Genomic DNA, 14,213 nt, shown 5'->3' with positions numbered 1-14,213 from the left:
ATGGAACATGCAATAATAATAATCATATTAATAATAATAATAATAATAATAAACACAGTGTTTAAGCCATACAACATACTGAAGATATGTGGTTGAGCAAGCCAAAATAAAAAAACTCCATAACTCCAGCTAGGCGAGGATGCTAAGCCAGTTTTTAGCTACAACATTTCACCTTTACAAATTAAACCTGAAGCCACACCACTCTTTCCGGACCAAATCAACAATGCTTTCCTTATCACACAAAAGAATAACGAATATTGTTCTACTCATTCACCCTATCATATAGTCTATACCTCGCAATGAAAGCAGCTTGAACATACATAACGTTGTGAGATACCTTGCTCATGTGAGCTTGTGGCTACAGGTTTACTCCAGTTTAATGACAAATCCCAAAACTATAGAGCCTGGAAACATTTTTTTCAGACTGCTACCAGTGGGTAAAATCTAACATCAAGTGAGGAAATGGATCTTCTGCATAAGTGACCAGGCAGCAGAACATGAGTCAGCAGAACATGTTAAACAGATAAGCGCAATACATATCAACCATCCACATTGGACAGATTCAGACAAACCTTTCGCTTAAAACAAGAGATTAGAAGATGCTCTGTTTAAATGTATTAATGCCTTTCCAAACATAGCAAATCATGATTACTAAATACTAAGTTGAGCGATCCACTAATGTAACTGCAGTCGGCCAAAGCCGAAGGAGACTTTTGTTCTGAGAAGAAGTGTACCTGTAAGACTGACCAGCTGGAATGCACTATATTTGAGAAGACCTAGGACAATAGGATTGCTCTTTCACTCAAAGTTCTCAGCAGTGGTGGGCTAGCGTAATAGAACGCTGCGCCACCCAAGTATCCCTTTCAGCTATTCAGTTCTGCAAATTTTTTTGTTATCAATTTCTACAAGTGTTGCAATTCTTTTTATATTGCAGCCTCCCCACAACAGGATTATACATGTTGCCTAACTCAACATGTTATAAGTGCCTAACTGCACTTTTATGCTTAGCATGATGTGCATGATCAAATTTAAAAACTACACTCACCCATCAGGTGGGCTCTCAAAGTCCTCCTGCCAGTAGTGCTGTTCTTCTTCATTGTGAAGATCAATGTCCCGTGTGGAGGCAAAGCTATGTCCCAGTCCCTCTCCACCATGAAAATACATAGAGTTTCCATCTGACTGACAGGCGTGCTGGTAAATAAATAGCAAATGGAGCAGCAAATGGAAATTATTAGGGAGTTTACATGTTGGCTTTACAACTAATTTACAAGGTTGTAAGCTTTTATACATTTATTGTGATGTATAAAAAATGGCACATGTGTATTAATAGTAGTATGTAGTTTAACACATTAAAAAGATTTATTATACACAGTGAAAGTCTTCTTTTTCTCTGCTATATTCAGATGGGTACTTATTCTGTCCAAGATAAGGTTTAGCCACACATTTAGCCTTAAAACTTAAAGATGCTTCTGTAAAACCAAAAGTTACCATTAACAGTGGAAGCTACATACAATTTAATTCTGGTTTATTATTTGATTTACATATAATCTATTTCTATATAATCTATGACATAGTAATATCCTCTGATAATGGATGTGTCTTTTTTCTTGTTCTGGATCTAGGCCACTAGGGACAAGTTGTCTAACTTGGTGCTAAACTAATGCCTTCTCTGTGACTACTAGCTTATTTGTTAAAAACTTGGGTGTCACAATAGATTTACACCTCTCCTGTGATGCACACATTAGTAATTTTACTCGAGTTGTTTTCTTCCATCTGCACACTATCTTTAAAATAAGAAAGTTACTCTCTGTTAATGATGATGAAAAACCGATCCACTGTTAGATTTATAAACAAACTCCAGATGGTTCAAAATGCAGCAGTAAGTAGAAGTCAAACTTGATTATGTTAGTCCTGTTCTATCATCTCTGCACTGGCTGCCTATTAAATTCCTGATTAATTACAAAATACTTACTGACCTATAAAGTGCCACATGGTCTAGACTAAAAATATATGTATTTACTTATCCATTATTTATTTAGCTAGGCTTTGAATTTGTATTTCCAATCAAGGGATGTATGGCTCTGATCCTCTGGGTCTGGGGTCTGGTGCTCTCATGTTTTGTTATATTTGCTTCTGGTTGCTCCTGGTTTTGACCCTTAGGACTGGAACTGCCCACCTTGACTATAAACATAGTTACAGTGCTTGGGGGATCTAGGTTATAAAGATGTGTGGTGATCAGGGATGTTGGATTGCTGTTGTTCTGCCTCTTACATACACTCAGGTTTGTTGATATGGGGTAGGTGGGCACTGATGTCTTGTGAAAGCCCTCATGGCTGTGTTACCTCCTAGTTCTCTCTTTTATTTATGCTTTTATAATTAAAATGCTGGAGTCTTACATTGTTCTCTGCAAAACTGACATCTTACTATTATTCTGTTATCTTATAATTAAACTGACATCTTACAATGCATCTTCTGTTTTTTAGCCTGTGGCAATTTTGGCGAGAACCTGTTTAGCTACCCAAGGCTGAAGCTTAAAATGTTTGAGACTGCAGTGCCAGAGATGCCTCTCCTGCTGGATATCCTCTGTGTCTGCACTCAAAATGTATAGAACTCACTATTAGACTTTAAATTTCTACCTGCAATTTCCCTCTGGGATCAATAAAGTATTCTGATACAGACTGCACTGAATAATGAATAATGAATGAAGAACTCAAATTCTTTTTTCATTTCACTAGTTGTAACTTTTGTTTAAAAAAAAAAATATATATATATATATATTTTTTTTTTCTAATTTTTTCGAATTATCTTTCAGGCCATCTTTCAGGTAATTATCAGTATTTTACTTTAACCTACCTTTATGGTGGCACCAGGGAAAAAAATCCAGTTGGCAGTATCAAGAGGATCCATGTTGTCCTCCAGCAGGGTGGGCTTGTGGGCCATGTTGACCAACAGGATGTTGTCTAGTCCCCAGCAAGACTCATAGCCATCAGGCCCCAGTGCTGACTCCTGAAACCACCGCAGGTGCACATCTATTCCCCTGCAGCTTGATGGTACTGGCAATAGGTGTACTACTGTGTTGCTGTTAGTAGGTGCTCTGGAGAAAGAAAAAAGATACATTAAAGTAAATTAAAAGGAAATACAATTTAGATGGTGTTTTGTTTTCAGCATATTTTAAATAATCTAGTATTAGAGCTTTTATGAAATGTGTTTACATTAAAATTCAACATGCTTTTAGAACAACAAAAATGTATACTGACAAAAGATTTCATTAAACAACAGACAATAGACAATTCTTGCATTAAAGCACATGACCAGACCAGAAAAGCAAATTTTTTCCCACTTAAGTGAGACTTAATACCTGATCTTCTCCAAGGTGATCCAATCATATGAGTTGTTCATACTACATGAGACTATTATGCTGGGATCTGAATAACTAAAACGACAGTATCCAGAGCCTACAAAAAATTAAACACAGGCAAAAACAATCATTTACATACATGATTTACTGTACATACGAGACTTAAAACGTATGGCATAGGTAAGCTCTTACAGTATTTACCAGATTTTTTTCCACATAATATACATTTCCTTGCACTGGTTAACACAAGCCACATGGGGTTGACCTGCTTATGCCTAAAAGCACCAAATGCTGTTCATTTGACCGTGGTGAGTACCTACTGTGAACGCCGTGTTGGTTTTGCCTACTTAGAGCATGTTTCTAGACAAGAGTGCTGTTAATGACACATTAAAGAAAAGGTCATGAAAGGAGGGTCTTTGAATTTGATTGAGTGCAAATATTTCGTTTTTGGTCACTGGGATCAGATGACTGGCGGTCTGCATTTCTAGATATAAGTAGGTCCATCAGGCATGGTGCTTTTAGTAGGATGTCACAGTGGTCAAATGACCAGGAACCCTGAAGACTGAGCCTTTACTTCACATTCTGCACAATATTTTTTTTATCTAAACAGTGTCATGTGACACAAATTTATTAAAAATTAAGTGAAAATGAAATTACAGGTAAAAATTAAAACAGAGGTTGTTAAACAAAAACTGCAGATCCATGTTTTTTCAGCAAGACAATGCCAGGTCTAATTCTGTATGTGCTACAACAGCTTAGCTTTATAGACACAGAATGCATGTGCTTGACTGGCGTGGACTCTTGAGCTGCTGAAGTTTTGTATCATTCAGAAAAGTTACACCAAAAAATGCAACAATTAATGTCCTTGTTTCCCAAACCATTAAAAAGTTTATAATTAAAAAATACATTAAGTAGAATTTTGGGTTAATTCTCATGGACCAGGGTAGGTGACATATGTAAGCTACCAGATGAACCTTTCTGATGATATTACGTGGTCCCACATATCATATTCTTCGACTAAATGCACTTTACACTAAAAGTGTATCAGATGCCCAGATGCATAAAAGGATGCCAAAGCTATGTAAAAACATGCATTTACAAAAGCCAAATCTCTCTTCCTCTTTAAGAGAAAATAATAAGAATAATTCTACATTTCTTTTTGATACAGTATCCAAACTTACCAGAAATATCACAGCAACGGAATCTGTTGTTCTAGTTATTACAATTGTACTAGCAATTACTTTTCTAATATTCTTTAATGATAATAAATAAAAAAATACAAATGCATGTGCCACGTTGCTCTGTTAAGCAGCAGTACACCTGGAGCAGCATGAGTGCTTATAGTGGTTTATCCAACAACTGTACCCAACAACTTATTCCAATTTTCCAAATTAAGCTCATTTATTGATTAAATCATCAAAGTCATCATCATGTTTACTTGACCCTATTCCAACCCACTTAAAGATCATCATAGAATCCCTGCTTACTATAATAAACACATCTTTTACCCTTGGTAATGTAGCTAATTGGCTACAGATATTAAACCCCTGATTAGGAAACCCAATTTACAGTATATGTGCTTTATTTTGTGTTTATTTTGTTTCAAAGTTTTTAGAAAAAAACAGTTATCCAACAGTTTCCCAACAGTTATCTGCAAAAAATTATATTAATGAAACATTTTAAACATGATCAGGATTAATATCCTTTGCTAATGTGTCTTAGTGTCTTTTTTCTTGTTTTGGTTAGATGTTAGTGCAGCGTTTGATACTGTAGATTTTACTGGATAGGCTAAAAAATACAGTAGGTATTAAACCTCTTGATTTAAATATACCAGTAATCATAGAGGATCAGCCTGTGCATTCCTATCTGCAAATGGCTCTCCCAGAAAAAAAGGGCTTCATAATGCAATGCTTCCTGTATTTTCCTGCATTTCCCTCTGATGTGTATAAAATCAGCTTTGTGTTATCACTACTTACTGAAAAAGCACAAAATTGGGCTATGGCTACATTTCACCTGTTTGTACTTTGAACAGAAAGAACAGTACAAACTGGTACATACACTATGTGCTGTCTGGGACCGATCACCGACCGATCACGGCCGATCACCGTCCATTGCATAACAATGGAACCGGTGATCAGGTCCATATGCAAATCACAATGACCATTAATTACAATGGCCATGTGTGCCTTTCACACATGATTGGGGTATAGCTCCTATTACGGCGTTGTAAGATGGTGAGAGATGTACTCTCAGGCCCCCTCCCCGGTTCACATAGATGGCCTCTTTGACTCCCCGTTTAAACCAGCGTTCCTCCTTGTCAAGGATCTGCACATGGTCATCATTAAATGAGTGGCCGCTGGCTCTTGCAGGTGAGTGTAAACCGCAGAGTCCTGGCCAGAAGAGGTTGATCTTCTATGTTGGGCCATCCGTTTAGCCAGTGGCTGTTTAGTTTCCCCGTGTACAGTTCCCGGCAATCCTCCCAGCACCTAACAGCATACACTACGTTACTCTGTTTGTGTCGAGGAACCTGGTCCTTAGGGTGAACTAATTTATGGCGTAGCGTGTTTTGGGGTTTGAAAGCAACTGAAACACGGTGTTTGGAGAATATCCGTCTCAATTGTTCTGCTACTCCCGCCACATACGGAATCACCACTGGTTTGCGCTTAGACCACGGTTGTCCTTCTCCTCCTCTCGCTTTTATGAATGCCCAGTTGGGATAACCACATTCCCCCAGCGCCTTCTTGACATGAGATTTCGCTCTATCCTTGGCCGTAGTGTCTGTGGGGATGCTGTTCACCCAGTGGTGCAGCGTCCTGATGACTCCTAGTTTGTGCTCCAATGGATGATGGGAGTCAAACCTTAAGTACTGGTCCATGTGTGGGTTTGCGGTACACATTTACTTTCAAACGTCCCCCATCTTGAATAGCAATTTCACAGTCTAAGAAGGCTAAACTGTTGTTGCTTGCATCCTCCCTTGTGAACCTGATGTGTCTGTCCACCGAGTTGATGTGGTCAGTGAAATGTGGTACTTCCTCGGATTTTATTTTAACCCAGGTGTCGTCCACATATCTGAACCAATGACTCGGTGGTGTCCCTGAGTAGGACCTTAGTGCCTTCTTTTCCACTTCCTCCATGTACAGGTTTGCAACAATAGGTGAGACTGGGGACCCCATAGCACACCCATGTTTCTGTTTGTAGAACTGTCCTCTGTACGAGAAATAGGTGGACTGAAGACACAGTTCTAGGAGTGTGCACACCTGGTCCGTGGTAAGGGTCCACTGCCTCAGCAACCCGGAATGAGCATGCATCATGAGACAGAAATCCAATTTTTTTTGGTTAGAGAGACACAACCCCACTATTTCCTGGGACTCAGGAAAAATTGTCATGCCACTCATGCTGAAAGTCCAATATCGTTAAAAGATTTAGAAATACCAGCTGAATACACTGACTTAATACACTGAAGTTTACAATGCACAACTTTCATTTACATTTTTGGCATTTAGCAGAGTTTTGTCCAAAGCAACTTACATTATACAGTCTAAGCAATTAAGTGTTAAGGGACGTGCTCAAGGGCCCAACAGTAGCAACCTGGCAGTGGTGGGATTTGAACCAGCAACCTTCTGCTTACCAGTACCTTAACTGCTATGCTACAACTGCCACTTTCAAAGTCATCAGATTGCGGTACTGTTCACACTACACAACTTGAAGTCTTGTAAGCAGGAGTCTTTACGTCATTGTGGTTTGTACACTACACGACTGATCAGGGATAGGGACTACATTTACCATGGGGAATCGCAGACATGTCTGTCTGGTCTCCTAAACTATGATCAGTTATGAAAACACATGCAAGAAGTAACAAGGGGGATGACATGAGACAGGGTTTTTTTTTCTTCCAAGAAATGATACAAGTTGTTTGTGTGCTGATATGCAGCGAAAAACCAAGGGGAGAAAATAATACGGGTAAAGGAATAAATTGGGATATGCGACCAGCAGGGCTTGTCTGTTCTGCAGAGAGAATTGGAGGTAAATTGATGATAAAGTTACATATATAAAAAAAAGCTTGTGTATATACCAACATATTTTGATAGAAACTATATTTTGCTGTAGCCATGCTTGTTGACATTTATACAGCTCCTCCCCTGGGTTTCCCATCACTCACAACCAGTCATAACCTGGTTGCAACACTTTTCACACAGTTTTTACAGGATTTGGAGTCTCACCAGTTTCTCATTGATTGATGTCTGAAGTCCTACTCTATGTCTCTTTGCTGCCTTGACAAATACCTATTTAGGAAAGTCACATGTTAAGAGTTTGCTTAAGACTGCACAATTAATCCTTGAGGCAAAGACAATAGACTTGTGTCCCACCAGCTTAGTATTGCAAGTATTGCTGCAAGACTTGCAGATGGCATTGGACTCCTTAAAGTTTTTCTATTGGCCACATGTGGGGGTTGAGGTTTCTGTTATCTACCTGCTGCATAGAGTTTACTCATACCTGGAGATGACCTACTAGTAATCATAAGGTTGCCGATTCAAGCCCCATTGCTGCCAAGTTGCCCCTAAGGAAGGCCCTCTATCCTCAATTGCTCAAACTGTATTCATTCATAACTGTAAGTAGCAGTCATAATTGTAAGTAGATTTGGTTAAAAGTGTCTGCTAAAAGCATCTGCATCTTGTAAATATGCTCGGTGATCATTTTCCTTTCTGACATTTTCAGCAGTTTCTGCTGCACTATTTCTCAAAAAGCCTAAATGTGTCTTTCTTTCTAAATGTGTTGCAGCTTGGTAATGGTGCCATTGACTTAACAATATTCATATTGAAAATATTAATTCTTGTACTTTTCTTCAAAAAAGACAAGGACAAGACAAGCTGTAAGTAAAACTGAGCTTCTAGGCTAAATTAATTTAAGGACATATAGGTTATGTTTATAGATTATTTGTCATTCATTATTTCAAAATTAAAATGGACATGATTAAATGTAAATTCATATTTTATTTTAGTATACATCTAAGTTTCCTTCTTCACAAACCACTTTTGCATGTGATAAACATTTTTCTTTTCAAATGATTTACATTTACAAAGATGGACAACTCTGGTCAAATGTCATGTTTTGTTAATGTCCCAAATGTCCCAAATTGCCAAGATGGCGCCACAGATGGCGACACTGGTTAGGAGCTTCGTAGGTCCAAGGAGGTAGCATATAGAAGTGGGGATCGGGCACTGTACAACCAGGCAAGGAACACTCTAACCAAAGAGATCAAGGCTGCAAAGAACAACTAATCCAACAAGTTAAGCAGCATGATGTCCACAAATGAGCCATCAACCGCCTGGAAGTGTCTGCAGAACATCACCAGCTACAAAAGGCCACCTACACAGACAATGGGATATCATCAGCTGGCCGACGACCTTAACAGATTCTACTGCAGGTTTGAAAAGCCCAGCAACGAGCTCCCATCCACCACCACTTCACACCCATCTGACTATCAGCCACTCATCCAGCCTGCCCTGATCTGCAAGGAAAACGTGCTTAGACTTTTTAAAAAACAAAAAGTCAAGAAGGCTACAGGTCCTGATGGAATCTCTCCCTCCTGCCTGAGGACCTGTGCAGACCAGCTTGCACCTGTCTTCACAAAGATCTTCAATAGATCACTGGAGCTGTGTGTTGTTCCGTCCTGCTTAAAACGCTCTACAATTATACACATTAAGGAAATCACGGACCCCCTGCAGTTTGCCTATCGGGCCAACCGGTCAGTGGACGACGCAGTGAACATGGGTCTCCACTTCATCCTCCAACACCTTGATCATCCAGGAACTTATGCAAGAATTCTGTTCCTGGACTTCAGCTCAGCCTTCAACACAATTATTCCAGGACAATTACACAGCAAACTGACTGAACTCAACATACCAGCCTCCACCTGCCAGTGGATAACTGACTTCCTTACTGGCAGAAAACAGCAGGTGAGGCTGGGAAAGTTTACTTCAGGGACCCGAACCATCAGCACGGGTGCCCCACAGGGTTGTGTACTCTCCCACTGCTCTTCTCGCTGTACACAAATGACTGTACCTCTACGGACTCCTCTGTTAAAATCCTGAAGTTTGCAGATGACACTACAGTCATTGGTCTCATCAGTGACAGTGATGAGTCTGCTTATAGACGGGTGGTTGATCAGGTTGTCCACTGGAGCAGTCAGAACAATCTGGAGCTGAACACAGCAAAAACAGTGGAGATGACAGTGGACTTCAGGAGGAGCCCCCCAACCCTGCCAGCACTCACCATCTTAGACAGAACTGTGATGGCTGTGGAGTCCTACAAGTTTCTGGGTACAACGATCTCCAAGGATCTGAAGTGGGACAGCAACATCAACTCCATCATCAAGAGGGCTCAACAGAGGATGTACTTCCTGTACCAAATGAAGAAATTCAACCTATTCACAATCATTACCACATCCATCACAGTGTGGGGCAGCGCTGTCACAAAACATGACACCAAGAGACTGCAGCACATCATCAAGTCTGCAGAGAGGACCATTGGTGTAAAGCTGCCCACACTGCTGGATCTGCATGCCTCCAGAACCAGGAAGCGTGCAGAGAAAATCATCACTGACCCGTCTCACCCTGGCCACCACCTGTTTTGTAGCCTTCCATCAGGCCGACACTTCAGCCACATGAAGACCCGAACGACCAGGCTACAAAGAAGCTTTTTTTTCAAACTCCATTATGCTCATGAACAATTGAACACTACTGTACTGTTAATGCTCGGGACACTTGCACATCAAAAACTACCTATTTAATTTATGTAATGGCATACACAGGATTTTTCACATTCACTTCCATTTCTTATTTATATATTTTTCTATTTTTTGTAGTTTTTATATTGCACAAAACTGCACCTTCTTAAACCCACAATGTGAATTGCACATGTAGATGTTTACAATGTTTTCTATGTTTACAGGTATGAATGTGTGTGTTAGAGAGAGTAAGCTGTGTGAATAAGATTGTCTGTATTGTATTTTTCGTGCACTGCAAGCATCTGTGTAACCAAAAGTATGTGTGAGCATACTTGGCCAATAAAGCCTGATTCTGATTCAAATAAAAATAATATAACCATTTATATATTATAATGCACAATTACTGTACATTTGTTTAATAAACATGGTTGTTACATTTTGCTTATAAGGATTCCCAGAGATGGAATTAATTGTAACAATTAGTTTGTCTTATTTTCAATGTGAGATTACGCTGATTAATTACAAAAGTTTTACACAAACTTCTTTTTATTCATCCTTAAAGCTCCCAATAATTTTGCAGCTAAGCATACATGCATTTTGTTTTATATACAATTCAAATCATATCAATTATTTAAGATAAAATAAGATTTGGATCTGCTGTGACAGATGTATATATGTATATGATAATTGCACAAACCTTACACATCATATAGACTATGGAGCAACTGCTACTTCGCCTACTCAGACCACAAGTTCAGCATGCATTAGATCCACTACAGTTTGCTGGAAAAGGTGGGTGTTGAGGATGCCATGATATACCTCCTCCACAGGGCCCACTCTCATCTGGACAAGGGAGACTACACTGTAAGAACTACATACAGCCCCTCTCACCCAGAGATAAGCTGACAAGAATGGCAGACCTCACTGGCAGACCACAGTATGTTATACTGAGGGACTGTACATAAGAGACTGTGGTCAGCATCACAGGCGACTGTACTTTTCCCTTTCCCATTACACATCAAACTTTACCTACAACTCTGAGACCTACCACATGCAGAAATTCTTGGATGGCACTGTTATTGTGGGGTGGACAGGAACCTGGTGAAAGACTTTGTTGTATGGTGCCGGGTGAACCATACAACAGCTAAACACATCCAAGACAAAGGAGATGGTGGTGGACTTTCGTAGGTCAGGACGGCCCACACAGCCAGTATTGAAAAGGAGTGACATGGAGGTGGTTTGAACCTTGGGGTGCAACTGGATGACAAACTGGACTGGTCAGTGAATACAGACATTCTATAAAGGGGCAGAGCTTGCTAAGAAAGTTGAAGAAGGTTGAAGTCTTATATACAAAAACTCATGTCTATGTTCTATCATTCTTTGGTTGCCAGTGTTCTCCTATATGCTGTACTGTGGAGGCAGCGCTATGAAGAGAGATGAATCATGGCTAAACAAACTGAACAGGCATGCTGGGGCAGTGGCATAGAGCATAGAATCACTGGTAGCAGTGGCAGGAAGAGGGACCCTAAATAACCTGCACACCATCATGGACAGTGACAATCATCCACTGCGCAAAGTTATCATGAAAGAGAGGAGTATGTTCAGTGACAGGCTGCTGTCACAGAGCTGCTTCACAGACAAATATATATATACAGTATATATATATATACTGCATATATATACTGTGTATCACAAAAGTGAGTACACCCCTCACATTTCTGCAAATATTTCATTATATCTTTTCATGGGACAACACTATAGACATGAAACTTGGATATAACTTAGAGTAGTCAGTGTACAACTTGTATAGCAGTGTAGATTTACTGTCTTCTGAAAATAACTCAACACACAGCCATTAATGTCTAAATAGCTGGCAACATAAGTGAGTACACCCCACAGTGAACATGTCCAAATTGTGCCCAAATGTGTCGTTGTCCCTCCCTGGTGTCATGTGTCAAGGTCCCAGGTGTAAATGGGGAGCAGGGCTGTAAAATTTGGTGTTTTGGGTACAATTCTCTCATACTGGACACTGGATATTCAACATGGCACCTCATGGCAAAGAACTCTCTGAGGATGTGAGAAATAGAATTGTTGCTCTCCACAAAGATGGCCTGGGCTATAAGAAGATTGCTAACACCCTGAAACTGAGCTACAGCATGGTGGCCAAGGTCATACAGCGGTTTTCCAGGACAGGTTCCACTCGGAACAGGCTTCGCCAGGGTCGACCAAAGAAGTTGAGTCCACGTGTTCGGCGTCATATCCAGAGGTTGGCTTTAAAAAATAGACACATGAGTGCTGCCAGCATTGCTGCAGAGGTTGAAGACGTGGGAGGTCAGCCTGTCAGTGCTCAGACCATACGCCGCACACTGCATCAACTCGGTCTGCATGGTCGTCATCCCAGAAGGAAGCTGACGCACAAGAAAGCCCGCAAACAGTTTGCTGATGACAAGCAGTCCAAGAACATGGATTACTGGAATGCCCTGTGGTCTGACGAGACCAAGATAAACTTGTTTGGCTCAGATGGTGTCCAGCATGTGTGGCGGCGCCCTGGTGAGAAGTACCAAGACAACTGTATCTTGCCTACAGTCAAGCATGGTGGTGGTAGCATCATGGTCTTGGGCTGCATGAGTGTTGCTGGCACTGGGGAGCTGCAGTTCATTGAGGGAAACATGAATTGCAACATGTACTATGACATTCTAAAACAGAGAATGATCCCCTCAAGGTGTCTAACATCCACCAGCTCCGTGATGTCATCATGGAGGAGTGAAAGAGGATTCCAGTAGCAACCTGTGCAGCTCTGGTGATTTCCATGCCCAGGAGGGTTAAGGCAGTGCTGGATAATAATGGTGGTCACACAAAATATTGACACTTTGGGCACAATTTGGACATGTTCACTGTGGGGTGTACTCACTTATGTTGCCAGCCATTTAGACATTAATGGCTGTGTGTTGAGTTATTTTCAGAAGACAGTAAATCTACACTGCTATACAAGTTGTACACGGACTACTCTAAGTTATATCCAAGTTTTAGTTCTATAGTGTTGTCCCATGAAAAGATATAATAAAATATTTGCAGAAATGTGAGGGGTGTACTCACTTATGTGATACTCTGTATATATATATATATATATATATATATATATATACCGTATATATACATACTGTACATACATACTGGTGCTGGTCATAAAATTAGAATATCATGAAAAAGTTGATTTATTTCAGTAATTCAATTCAAAAAGTGAAACTTGTATATTATATTTATTCATTACACACAGACTGATATATTTCAAATGTTTATTTCTTTTAATGTTGATGATTATAACTGACAACTAATGAAAACCCCAAATTCAGTATATTCAGTATTGTGACAAGGTACAATATTGAAGACACCTGGTGCCACACTCTAATCAGCTAATTAACTCAAAACACCTGCAAAGGCCTTTAAATGGTCTCTCAGTCTAGTTCTGTAGGCTACACAATCATGGGGAAGACTGCTGACTTGACAGTTGTCCAAAAGACGACCATTGACACCTTGCACAAGGAGGGCAAGACACAAAAGGTCATTGCTAAAGAGGCTGGCTGTTCACAGAGCTCTGTGTCCAAGCACATTAATAGAGAGGCAAAGGGAAGGAAAAGATGTGGTAGAAAAAAGAGTACAAGCAATAGGGATAACCGCACCCTGGAGAGGATTGTGAAACAAAACCCATTCAAAAATGTGGGGGAGATTCACAAAGAGTGGACTGCAGCTGGAGTCAGTGCTTCAAGAACTACCACGCACAGACGTATGCAAGACATGGGTTTCAGCTGTCGCATTCCTTGTGTCAAGCCACTCTTGAACAAGAGACAGCGTCAGAAGCGTCTCGCCTGGGCTAAAGACAAAAAGGACTGCTGAGTGGTCCAAAGTTATGTTCTCTGATGAAAGTAAATTTTGCATTACCTTTGGAAACCAAGGTCAAAGAGTCTGGAAAAAGAGAGGAGAGGCACAGAATCCACGTTGCTTGAGGTCCAGTGTAAAGTGTCCACAGTCAGTGATGGTTTGGAGTGCCATGTCATCTGCTGGTGTTGGTCCACTGTGTTTTCTGAGGTCCAAGGTCAACACAGCCGTCTACCAGGAAGTTTTAGAGCA

At 40.3% G+C, this 14,213-nt stretch overlaps 1 protein-coding gene across 1 annotated transcript in view; it reads right to left on the bottom strand.

The window, feature by feature from the left end:
- Positions 1 to 14,213, bottom strand: part of reln (reelin) — a 360,462-nt gene that overhangs the window by 277,540 nt on the left and 68,709 nt on the right. Inside the window, exons 9-11 of the mRNA XM_063004091.1 lie at positions 3,359 to 3,455; positions 2,854 to 3,094; positions 1,046 to 1,191 (exon numbers count right to left, since the gene is read on the bottom strand). Coding sequence (XP_062860161.1) covers positions 1,046 to 1,191; positions 2,854 to 3,094; positions 3,359 to 3,455 — 484 coding nt within the window. The remainder of the gene's footprint in view (positions 1 to 1,045; positions 1,192 to 2,853; positions 3,095 to 3,358; positions 3,456 to 14,213) is intronic.

The sequence above is a fragment of the Trichomycterus rosablanca genome, chromosome 11, assembly GCF_030014385.1.
Source record: "Trichomycterus rosablanca isolate fTriRos1 chromosome 11, fTriRos1.hap1, whole genome shotgun sequence".
NCBI classification, from domain to species: domain Eukaryota; kingdom Metazoa; phylum Chordata; class Actinopteri; order Siluriformes; family Trichomycteridae; genus Trichomycterus; species Trichomycterus rosablanca.
The sequence above is the reverse complement of the archived record's forward strand: the minus strand, read 5'-3'. Positions and strand labels throughout refer to the sequence as shown.